The sequence below is a fragment of the Lontra canadensis genome, unplaced genomic scaffold (assembly GCF_010015895.1).
Source record: "Lontra canadensis isolate GAN:19392208 unplaced genomic scaffold, GSC_riverotter_1.0 scaffold175, whole genome shotgun sequence".
Classification (NCBI taxonomy): Eukaryota; Metazoa; Chordata; class Mammalia; order Carnivora; family Mustelidae; genus Lontra; species Lontra canadensis.
The window spans coordinates 66,720-79,605 of record NW_022631169.1 but is presented as its reverse complement, the minus strand read 5'-3'; the positions used below and the strand labels follow the sequence as shown (position 1 = coordinate 79,605).

General features: G+C 42.4%; 1 protein-coding gene across 1 annotated transcript in view; it reads left to right on the top strand.

The window, feature by feature from the left end:
- Positions 1-9,945, top strand: part of HS3ST5 (heparan sulfate-glucosamine 3-sulfotransferase 5) — a 102,875-nt gene extending 92,930 nt beyond the window's left edge. Inside the window, exons 2-3 of the mRNA XM_032846426.1 lie at positions 3,963-4,101; positions 7,785-9,945. Coding sequence (XP_032702317.1) covers positions 3,995-4,101; positions 7,785-8,715 — 1,038 coding nt within the window. The 5' untranslated portion in view covers positions 3,963-3,994 and the 3' untranslated portion in view covers positions 8,716-9,945. The remainder of the gene's footprint in view (positions 1-3,962; positions 4,102-7,784) is intronic.
- Positions 9,946-12,886: the final 2,941 nt, after the last annotated feature.

Below are 12,886 nucleotides of genomic sequence, written 5' to 3'. Positions count from 1 at the left end.
TGGTGCTTTTGACAGTGAAAGATCCTCCTGGGTGGCGGAAAAAATAGTGGAGTCATATTCAGTAAGGTTTCATAACCTACTGTTTACCAGATGGCATGTGCATCGCAGTAGAAGGTTCAATATCTTGTTGTGATATTCTTGTAAATCTTGGGCTCCTTCCCCCGTAGCCTTCATAGCCTCAGTCATTCCCCCCCACATGCAGATGTCTCCCCAGTGTTATCCCTAAGCCCAGCGATCACCCTTCATTTCTGTAATTATCTACACAGCTCCCACCCACTAATGGACAGTATATTGGGATTTCTCCCCAAATTGCCCATCCACCAGGATCACCCTCTCCAGGAAGTTATTAACAGGATCTGGAAGTCTCGAAGGAGGAAATGGAGGAAAGCCATTCTGGGCCCATGAGGAAACTGATGGAAACAGAGATCAGAGCAAAGAGGTGTGAGAAATAGTTAAGCAGCTGACCGGAAGGCCACAGAGGCTGGTGTTGGGGAGTGACAAGAAGGAAGGAGACTGACCATCCAAGCTGGGCCCTCAGAGGGGAGGGCCTGTGCTTTCAAGAAGAAATTGGACTTGATCCAGCAAATAACGAAAAAACAGATGAGGGACAGAACAACCTGTATGAGAAGAATAATCAGACTATACCAGCCATAGGAAATGCACAAAGAGAATATCCCCAAATGTTAAGAAATAAGGGAGACATTAAGTTTCTCCCTAAGACAAGACAAGAAGAAATTAAGGAGAAAGAATTTGCTAAACTCCGGTGACTCAAGAGGAAAAAAAAAAAAAAAAAAAGGTAGAAAATGACTATGACTAAGGTTTGTGTGTCATTCACTCCACTGTAAAAAAAAAAAAAAAAAAAGGCAAAACATGATGCAAGATTAATTCAGACCCATCCAGTTGGAATCTCTGAGGGTGGTGGCAGGTGTGCTTTTTCTGAAGTTTCTGCTCTACCATAGAGACCCCGGAGCCTGTGCAGCAAAGCAGAGCGATTCCAGGCTCACCACCCTTCAGTTAGCCTTCTGGTACTTCTGAGCCAGCGAGCACGGCTAGCCCGTTGCTGGGAGATGTCGTGATACCCACAGACGAAGGCGGCCGCTCACACTCATCCAGCACCTACAGCAATGGAGGGCTCACTGCAGCTGTGGCTGCCCAGACCCCCACCACAGGAATGCAGAGGCGGTTGGAGATGACCACACTGGGCTGTCAGCACAGAGGCCCTGCCTCCGGGAACTGGGAGATAGCCCCAGCCTTAGACACTGGGTGACCTATAGCTAAAGACCTACCAGAGCGCCAGTGAGCCGGAGACCGTGCCGCAGAGTGTGAAGCAGGAGAGTGTGGGCACTCCGTTCTGGTAGTGGAGGAGGCCAAGTGGCTTCCCCAGCCTTCCTCTGAGTTGCTTCTCTGTATAGGGCTGCTGACCCTCCCTAAGGCCACGGGACAGGAACATTTACCTCTACTCTTCTCATCTGTCCCATTGGTAGCTGGCCTTCTTCAACTACATAACAGCTCTTTGTTCTCTGACCATGAATACATGTGAAATTCATTCACACTAACAAATGATGACATATAATCCCTTATGTTAGTATCATAGCAATAAATCTGTCCAGTGATGTTCCTGGTAGAAGCCTTGCTTCATTTTCACCGTGGGCCTACAGAGTGGGGAGGTCAGAGCCTGTCCCCACTTTATAGATAGGGAAAGAGAGGCCCTGGACATCGAAGCAGCCCCACAGACGATCACAGAGCTACTGGAGGAAACCGTGACTAGGGGACTTGAGCAGTTTTCTTTTCTCAGCCCTATTGCTGCAGTATTTGCATTTCAATAGGGATCGGAGCCCCCCAGCTAATGGCCTGTGCCTCCAGCTGCCAACTTCAACATTAGACATTAACCTTGAGACACAAAATTGACTCTTTCGGGGCAGCCCTGAGTCACGCAGTGCAAGTTACTGCCTTTGCCTTTGCGTTACCTCTGCCAGTTGTGTGATCACGGGCAAGTTAGAGAAAACTGCCTGAGCTTCACTTTACCTGTTTATAAAGTGGAAATAACTTCATCGAGTTTTCTTTTTATCATCATCATTATTATTATGTTATGCTAGTCACCGTACAGTATATCATTGGTTTTTGATGTAGTGTTCCATGATTCATTGTTTGTATATAACACCCAGTGCTCCATGCAATATGTGCCCTCCTTAATATACTCATAGGGTTTTCTGAGAATTTCCTGAAATACCTCTTTTCCTTCTCTTCCCCATTTTACCTACACACAACACAGGATGTGCTCGGTCAAAACCAACAGGCTCACCCAGTGTCTGCAAAGACCCTTTCTATCACCTCCTCTCTGCTTTGGCTCCTGGCCCTTCCTCTGTCCCCCTCAATTCCTGTGTCCAGTCATCATCTTCCTTAGATTCTCAAACTAGCCAAGCCTTCTTCCCCCTCGGTATTTTTGTGCACACCGGTTCCTCTGCCTGAAACCCACTGTGCCCTCATCCGCCCTCCTTGCTTCTCATCCTCAGCTGTCAGACAAGGTGTCACTTCTTCAGGAAAGACTGAATCACTTCCTCCTATTATTCTTTCTCATTACTTCCTATAATTTTCCTCTGGTAGTATAACTTGTAAGCATATGTGAATCTGATGCTTACTGGTTTAATATCCGTCTTCTCCACTAGACCACAGACTCCCATGTTGGCCACCATCTATCTCTTTAACACCTAGTAGAGAATCTAGCACATAAGGTACATTCCATAAATATTTGTTGACTGTTGGATAAATGCTTCTCTGACCTCTCTCCTTTGGGATTCTTCTTAAACTCTCCTCACCAGATCATGCACTATATTCCACAGAAAAAGCATTCCCATGGAACTCACCTCCCCAACCATTTCTTTATTTTCCTTCCTCAACAATAATGTATATATTATCATGAATTAGGTTGCGTTCTCTGGTTGTGTTGCGATTTCTGCTCCTATAATTAGGTTTTCAAGGGCTAAAACTCTTTCAGGATCTTTTTTGGAATCCTTCATAAATCTAATAGAATCGCTGGAAATGTTCTTGGTGGTCGGTAATCTCCTGATGAGTGGATAAATAGACCCGTCAATCAATCCTAGTATATCCCTTTCCACATAGCAAACATGGAAATACCATTGCAAGAAAATAATTTCTACCCATGGCCCACTGCTGGAGTCCCTCTTCTCAGGTTACTATTTTGAGTTTCAATAAGAAACAAACAATCTTATCTTGAAAGGGGGATTGGATTTACTTTGTAATAAGAAAGACTGAATTGGAAGCTTGCATTTTTTCCCCCAAATTTAATAATAGAACTAGTAAAGCTTTACACTCCTCAGCCAGCCTTACTTCAGGAATAAGAGTACAAAGCTTCCCGGTAAGCTTTTGTCATGATAGAAGAGTGAAACCCGTATCACCAAGTCTGTGTGAATTCACTGAGAGCCAGCAGGGGATCACACAGCAGGGGAATCTAGTCTGTGCTTGTTTCCAGAATCAGTCAGTCCAATCCCGGACTGAGCAGAGGGGGCAAAGGGCAACATCAGGTTACTTGGAGCCACTGTCCTCCAACATCTGAGGTCCTGATAGTCATCACTGATGACCTCGGAGAGTAAAGAACTAGCTTTTGATCTCACTCCCTTTACAGTTAGAACAAAACAAAAAATCATGCAAGTAAATATATAGTATAATATATGCATTAGTTCACTTTGACAATTGCCCAGCAGGTTCTTTCTAGTTAGTAACTTCCCCCTAGTTTAACATTTGATATTATACCAATGGCCCAGAAAAAAGGAAGGCAAGTTTGGGTAAATACCTATAATTGAACATTGTCAAGGTCAGAATGGGATCTTTTCTCTATGACACCTCACTTAATCGCCTGTGTTCCCCCTCCATGGCTTTGTGACAAACCACAGAGCCTATTAGAGACAATTGTTGATGAGTCCTCTTCTCTTCCTGTCTCTCAGGCTGCAGAAGTCCTGAAGGTTGATGGAGGGCCATGCTATTCAAACAGCAGGCGTGGCTCAGACAGAAGCTGCTCGTGCTGGGAAGCCTTGCGGTTGGGAGTCTGCTGTATCTAGTCGCCAGAGTTGGGAGCTTGGATAGGTAGGTAATCAACACATATGTATGCCCGTGTGACTTCAAGTGTCTCTTGATTTCAACTTCCTTAGGACATAACCTTAAACCTATCCATTTGTTTTCTTCTCTCAAAATTCCCATGAAACGGGCTTTCCTGCAGTATTGATTTTGATTTATTGAGCCTTTAGGAGAAAGGGCTCCAAGTTGCTCAAACCAAGGTGTTCGTCAAGATCCATTTGTATTCTGTGTGCCTTGACATTTGTTTTCAGAGAAGGGATAAAGCCGTATACAGTAAAAATGTCATTTATTAGAGCTCAGTGTGGTCTGTGTGCATCTGGTTGTTGACCTCTAGCCATCGCAAAATTGTGATGTTGTAGCTATTTATCTTCATTTTGCAGTTTATGAGGGAGCAATTAATGTGCTACCGTGAGAGTTAAGATTATGTATGAGCCTGGAAAGGAGCTCATCAAGTTTGGAATCCATTGCCTTGGAAAGATGGCTGCAGGCTTGGGGAGTTTTAACTATGTAAATTAGGTCTGGTTTCCAGGAGCTGAAAGTACCAGATGAGGAGGCTGCCACTCAGGGTAATTGCCCAGAGAACAATGGAAAATACAGGGAAAGGAAATTTACAGAACTAGCACTTGACTGTAAATGAGCAAACCGTTGAGAGGTACTAGACTTGCAGAAGGCCAGGCAAATAACAGCTGCCCTCCCACTGAGTACCTCTGGACTGTCTCACATTTGGGATGATTGGAAGAGACAGAAAAGTTAATTTCTGAAATGCAAAGCTCCCTTCTTTGCCCTTTAAAATGAATTATTGCACTGGAAAGACAGAAGTATGTTCTCTATGAATTCAACTCCCATTTTCCATGAAAATCCAGCCACACTTACAATGAAAATACCTTCCTTACAGTTTTCCTTTTCTAATCTATAGATCTTATCACTAGGTTATTTAACAAATAATTTTGCAGTGGTTTTATTTTCCTTCAGCCAGTGTTAGGTTTGACTGGTAAAGTGAATCTTTACTTTTCAACTCAAAATTCCTAAGTGAACTTCCCACTCACTGGTTGCTAAGTATGGGAAATGGTATAATCCAGAGCTTGTCACTGACTTTAAGTAGTTCTCTAAAGTGGTACTTGATTATTAGTGAAAAGCCTTGAGGTGGGCCCCACTGTCCTATGTCCCTAATGGAACTTTTATGTCAAGTTCGTCCCCTATGCTTAGTTAGCTTCCAGTCATTTCCTTTTTATTGAGTAATTGATCCAATGATCACTAGCACAGTAATTATTCAGTTGAAGATTCTTTTTATTTTTTTTAAGATTTTATTTATTTATTTGACAGAGATCACAAGTAGACAGAGAGGCAGGCAGAGGGAGAGGGGGAAGCAGGCTCCCTGCTGAGCAGAGAACCCGATGTGGGTCTCGATCCCAGGACCCTGAGACCATGACCTGAGCCAAAGGCAGAGACTTAACCCACTGAGCCACCCAGGTGCCCCAATTCTTTTCATTTTTAACTTGGTGTCTCTTCTCTCTAATGGGATGGGTTTGGGGCTTTCCCAAAACCTCTCATTTGAGAGTATGGACAAAATTACGTCTGAAATCAACACACACTTACTTAGCCCTATCCTTTAGTAACTGAAGACCTGCTCTCTGGTTGAGGGGCTTAGCTCTCCCTTCCCGTCGTCCTAAGATCCCATGTTTTTTTTTTTCCATATCTGAGGCCCATGCTCAGAATCTACTCTTCAGGAAATGGTAATAATGTATTTTCTCCTATGGTGAGGTAGGAAGTCAAAAAAGCAATTATTCTGCAGGGTTTGAGCTCCCAAAGTGGAAGGTAGAAAGAGGAAGGAAGGAAAGAAGGAACGGCCCTTTCTAGAAGTAGAGAAAGTCTTTCCTGCCCTAATAGGACAGAAATGGTCTATTTCAGCCTCTCTTGGCCAGAGTTCTGCAAGAGAATTAAGTCCTTAGAGAAAAGGATTTGACTACTTCCTCAATTCTCCCAAAGATGGTACTAACATCATTCTAGATGCATTGGAGAGAAGTCCATCCTTTATATCCAGTGGATGCTGTAGGGAACTGGGGCTTAATTCTCAACTACCCAAGAAGAGCTAAAAGATGAATTTGTCATATCCCCATGTCACAATTTTAAAAATATTTTTGACTATGTATGTGTTGCTACTTTTATATCTTCCATGTAGAGCTCTAGCATATTTATCTTATTAACAAATTTATAAAAACAAAATTTATGTTAACCTAAAATATTAATTGTGATTCCCATCTTTATACGATTCCATATTTTCATGTTTTTCACAATGAGCATGAATTGTTTCTAAAATCATAAAAAACAAACACCACAAACAAATAATATATAAAGTATAGTTTTCCATAAGCCTTATGATAGATAGACGTCTAGGCAGATGGGCAAACTCCTTTCCCTCAGTTCTGTAGAATGCTGTGGCATGACGAAGTTTTCCTCTTCTCCCTTTAATTATAAACATTACAGAAGATGAGAATGGTACAGTAGGTCTCTCGGGAAAAGCAAGAGACAGCCTCATTAGCTAGAAGCTTCAGCTGGAGGATTGGCTTAGCAGCATTTTGACTAATCTTATACCCTTTAGCAAGAAGGCTGAAATGCCTTTTCAGATAAACTTGGGGAAGTTATAATGAATTTCAGCTAGGTTCCAGACTGTTACCCAAAAGGAAACACCATATGCCACCCCTAGACATCAGCCATGCCAAATCAAGCCGTAACTCTAATCTAATATCATTACGATTGTTATCATGCCTTTCTCTCTGAAAAAAGCAGTGGTGGTTGTTCATTATTTCGGGCAACGCTGACGTGGAAATCCTCCTTTCTGGCTCCATCCACTGCATTCCCTCCTTCCTGCGCTTGAGTCCCTGATATCCTTGGGCTTGGCAGTGAGTACCCACAGCTTCTGGCTCTGCCAAGGTCTGGTTGATCTCTGGTCAGGCGTGGGAGGTGAGAGACGGCACTTGGGGATGGCAATGGATTTGTTCTCACATTCAGCAAAGTCAAACCATAATCCCGACCCCTTTAGACAGAAAGAGAGAGAGAGGCAGAAGAAATACAGCATTTACCTAGCTGTCCCCAAGGCCCATGGCAGGAATTCTCATAGAACGAAAAGTTCAGCAAGTCCCAAGATTGGATCTTTGCAGGTTGACGATATAACTAGCCACAGGCTGAGACCAGGACCTCTATTAGATTAGATCTCAGGTTTCTAAGAGCCACATGAGTGCTGCATAGTTGCAAGGAAGTCATACCCCACGGAACACAAAAGACATGTGGCCTCCTAGCCAGCCTTCGCCCTCCCAGCTGAAGATGCTCCACTTCTGCCTTTCACGTTTCCTAAATGATGTTAACTGCTGAGCTGTTAAAAGGCTATTAGTATGACTAGTGTCACTTGCCTGTCCTGTACTGTGAACATAAGTACACACTGTAGTCAATTAAGTACTTGACGAATAAAAATTTTAAGGAGCACTAATAAAAATAATCCCATCAATTATGTGTGCTCCATTTAATATAGGATTGCTTAAAATAAAATTTCCCAAACATATGTTCATTATGGATTGCAGCAGGCTGGGAACCAGTGGTTTTATTTATGCATTGAAAGTCTTACTCCAACTAGGGAAGCAGAAAAATGATACGTTAGTCACCATGAGCTTCTAAAAGCTTCTGTCTGTTGCTTTCAGGCTACAGCCCATTTGCCCCATCGAAGGCCGATTCGGAGCCCGCAGCCAGGCCGAATTCCCTCTCCGAGCCCTGCAGTTTAAGCGTGGCCTGCTGCACGAGTTCCGGAAGGGCAACGCTTCCAAGGATCAGGTTCGCCTTCATGACCTGGTCCAGCAGCTCCCCAAGGCCATTATCATTGGGGTGAGGAAAGGAGGCACCAGGGCCCTGCTGGAGATGCTGAACCTCCATCCAGCTGTGGTCAAAGCCTCTCAAGAAATCCACTTTTTTGACAACGATGAGAATTATGCCAAGGGCATTGAGTGGTACAGGAAAAAGATGCCTTTTTCCTACCCACAGCAAATCACCATTGAAAAGAGCCCAGCGTATTTTATCACGGAGGAGGTTCCGGAAAGGATTTACAAAATGAACTCATCCATCAAGTTGTTGATCATTGTCAGGGAGCCGACCACAAGAGCTATTTCTGATTACACTCAGGTGCTAGAGGGGAAGGAGAGGAAGAATAAAACTTACTACAAGTTCGAGAAGCTGGCAATAGACCCCAATACCTGCGAAGTGAACACAAAGTACAAGGCCGTGAGAACAAGCATCTACACCAAACATCTGGAGCGATGGTTAAAGTACTTTCCGATTGAGCAATTTCACATCGTCGATGGAGATCGCCTCATCACGGAACCTCTGCCAGAACTTCAGCTCGTGGAGAAGTTCCTAAACCTTCCCCCGAGGATAAGTCAATATAATTTATACTTTAATGCCACCAGAGGGTTTTACTGTTTGCGATTTAACCTTATCTTTAATAAGTGCCTGGCGGGCAGCAAGGGACGCATTCATCCAGAGGTGGACCCCTCTGTCATTACCAAACTGCGCAAATTTTTTCACCCTTTCAATCAAAAATTTTACCAGATCACTGGGAGGACATTGAACTGGCCCTAAAATAGTAAGTCCTATAACACTATGTGTTGTGGCTGGAGACACACAATGTCTCCTCTAGATTAAAATATGCACTTTTCTTAGACACAACTATCCAAGTCGTTTTTTTCCATGTATACCTGTACATACACAGTGTGTGACCAAATATAAGATCAATTCTTTTTCTGTTGAAAAGTTACAAAAATTAATTTGCTGTCCGAGTAGTTGCATCTTTTAAGCTATTTACAAAAAGAAAAGGTGGTGGTATTGGGGGAAAGTGACTTCAGCTCTTCTCAAAAAGCTTAGTCTTCCTTTGAGTCAGAATTTGTCGCCCGCCATTTTCATAGAGTTAAGCCAAAAGATTATGTGTGAAAACGTACCAATGGCTGTGAAGCTTCGGGAAGTAGAGGACCCAGTTATGCATTCTTTTCTAAGGGAAAGCTGGCTCTTTAATTCAGCTACTGAATCGGTGCCGTGAAAACAGAAAATACTGTTTTCTTATTATTTGAAAGAATGTCATATCTCATAAAATTGACATTGTCCCAAAGTTCCTGTGGTGATTTTGCACTATTGTTTTCTCGTATAGACCATGGTGTCACTTGTAGCATGTCAATCACACTTTGGAAAGTTAAAGTCCTTTTACTTCCATGTTCTATGTCAACAAAGAGAAATGTCATGTACATAATGTATATTGTTGTAAATACTGGTTTCACACTAAGTAATTCTATTTTGTAAACTGAATATGGCTATTTAATTTATTGTGAAAATTAAATTTATCGTGGTATTTAAAAATGGAATGGATTAAAATTACTCTATGTGCAACCTTTTTTTTTTTTTAACTCGGTTTTGTTTTACACGCCCCCTGCTGGCTCCCCAAATCTAAGCTGTTCATGTGCGTGTGAGCGCACTTGGAAAGATAACGCTTCTCCGCTGGATTTCTGTACCCTTGTGAAAATGTTTTTATGAAGTGAGGTTGAAATATATTAAAAAAAAAACAAAAACTCAGCCATCTGGAAATCTAGTCATAGAGCCACCTCAAAGAATACTAGCTCTTCTGCTACAACCTTGTAACAGTTAATTTTCATGCAATTGCTGCTGTGTCAGGAGAGAGACAGAAATATTTTAACATAATCAAGGCATAGAAGAAATCACAATTTTATTTGAACCTCTAATCAGAGTCAGACCGGTGGAGAAATTAAATAAAATAAGATTAGGAAACTTGTGTGGCCTCTGTACTGAAAGCTGCTGACGCTTCACAAAGACTACAAAGTCTCAGAACTCCCTCTTTGAGACGAAAAAAAAAAAATCAGTCTGCTCAGAAATGATCAAATGCATAGTGCTGTTGTATGTTTACTAACGTAAACATACGGCTTCTATTTCCATCCAGAGAAATTAATGCTAAATTGGGTGTGTGCTAACATCAGATACACTGTATCATGCTTAAACATAATTCCGAAAACCCTGGGAAGAGGTGTGTCAACAGCAACACAAAGACGGATTTTTCCAATCATGGCTACTTATCCGGTAGAAGATGTTTGAGTGTTTGAGGGAGTTTTGTTCAACATCACATTGAGCGTGCCTAGAGAAATCAGCGAATTACAATGGGTTCCCTTTTGATTGTAATAAGTGTTGATTTTCTCCATGAGTTGTTTCTCCTGTCCAGTGACTTGATGGTGAACTTTTCTAAATAAATAGCCCTTTCCCCTCTGGTGTTGGTATATATTGCTTCTCAGGCTACAGCCTTAGTGATCATCTCTCCCATTTCAACTAGCAATGATGCCGTTCTCTCAGCATGGAATAGGCGTGACACCGGCACACGCTGACAGACCAGCTTCTCCCTCACCATGCAGCGACTCTGGAGAGAGGGTCTTGGGTTTAGATGCCAATCCCTTCTCCCTCAAGCCATGAATGAAATCAAACATAATGAATGTAGCATTAGATTTCCTTGTGCCTCAACTGTCAGCAAGCTCTGAATACTACATTCGAGGTCATAATCACATGCCATCAACAATTCTATTGGAACTCTTTCTAGAGCACTGTGTAGCTCATACCATATTATAACAGTAACTGTGAAATTATGCCCCATTGGAACACAGGTGTTTCCAAAAGTCAGCCTGAGTATTCCACCAATAAAACTGATAAATGGCAGCCTTTTCCTAGGCAACGAGAGGAATTTTTCTAAAACAATGAATAGAAATTTATCAGTGATCATCTTTTGTGTTCTACTTTTTTCTTAAATTTTGCGCAGTTTCCAACAATGTGTATCTCAGAGTTTATTCAAAGATTCTATTTGACTTATACTGAATTTTCTCATTGGTTATTTTTGGCCCAGTAAGCCAACATTTCTTCATCACACTCAGAAAAAAAGGGCCTGTGATTTCCAATAGTTCTGCTTCCTGAATAAGTTTGAGAATTGCTTTAAACCTTGGAGCCTCCCCACAGGGGCCTAACTCAGAAGGCCTGGACTGGGAGGATGTTTTGGAAATAGGTTTCACTGCACTGGAAAAAAAAAAAAAAAAAAAAAACAGCCACAGCCACTGCTGACTGAGCAACATAGAAGTAAAAATCCTATAACTTAGTAGCTTACTTCCACTGGAGGTTTTAAACCTTCTTGTTTAGAAAAATGTTTCCTGTTGTCACCAAATAAGCAGCAGACCTCTAGAGAAATGCTCAGCTCATTACCTTAGCCCTACCAGGGCTCTCTTGAATAAGTCATTCCTTTTTCATCATGAAATCTCTGTGTTCCTCCTGGAGGCTTGGTGGCACCATGCGGCTTTGTGAAATCGTTCTAACTGCAAAGAGGGGAAAAGAAAAAAAAAAAAAAAAACTTTATGCAATGGTGAAATTTCTGCTGGACCAAAAATGCTGAAATGACACCATTTTGGAAGGCAAGGAATTCTGATTACAAATACACAAACAGGAACGAGAGTCCCAAGGGATCAGAGAGAAAAAGAGACCTACAGACCCGGAGGCACACATCCCCAGTTCCAAGTCTGTCCCCTACTCAACCTGAAATCACCTCACGGAAGCCCTCAGTTGATGAAAACACTCGCTTTCCCTACTAACCTCACTGCCGTACAGGAAACATCTAAGACATTAGGGTCCTTACTTGTGTATGAGAAAACAAAGGCATGTGAACCATCATAATCACATCTGATCTTAGACTTGGCACCTTTCATGTGGCGAGGCCAGCAAGAACCCTCACTGATTGCCACCAAGGCTGACAGGGCCTCACGAGAGCACTGTTTGGGCACTGCACCTGGTAGAAGGGCCCTGTGAGGAGCATTACCTGGGGCCCGGGGGAGCGTGTTGCTGCTAAGGCAAGGTGGGAACCCAGGACAAGGGAAGTCCACATGCCAGCCCCACCAGTAAGTTTTTGCTTTCTCCAATTAGCAGTTAGCCAAATTGGATTGCCTCCATAAGCCTGATTTGAGAATTTCCCAGGGATGGAGAATTTCAAATGATCATAAATAGTGTCTTCCTGCTGAAGTCTCTTGTAATATTTTGGCACACTCAGCAGCCATTCTCTGCTCAGGAGAAGAGTCCACAGTGTAAGCAAAAAAGCAAAAAACTTTGCCGAAAACATTCCCCCTAAAAATGACTAAATACGGCAAAATCCTAGCAACTGGGGCTAACAAGGTGAAAATATAGAATATCTTCAAGCAAACTCATTACAATTATTCCCAAGGGGATGAGCCGCAAAACTACCCTAACAATATATTGAAAAATATCTAATTGCATCTGCTTGATGAAATAAAAGCCTCTCGATTGGCATAATTTCTTTTTTCTAAATTGGTGTTCCTCAGGTATTTCAAAACAGTCTGTTCTCTTAAGCAGGTTCCTCAGGCCCTCTAACATCTGTTTATCAATTTTCATAGGAAGCCTTTAGGGCGAGGCCAAGGATGAAATTTAGGCCAAAATGGGGTCATTCAGTAAGGTTCTAATCAAGGGTGCCTTACTACACGTTACAAATACAAATGCGAATGCACTTTCAAAGATTTCTTTCCAATGACATTTTAGGGTACCTTTTAGGAATAAGAGTGCTGTTTAATAATAATTCAAAATGGGGTGGGGAGCAGAAGAGGCAGAAGTGGGGAGCTGACGACAGTATGCATTCCCATAGAAAGCCCCTGACTGGTATCCCAAAGAACGAGTGTCTGTTATTTACAGGCAGCTCAGCTGAGAAGAAACACTC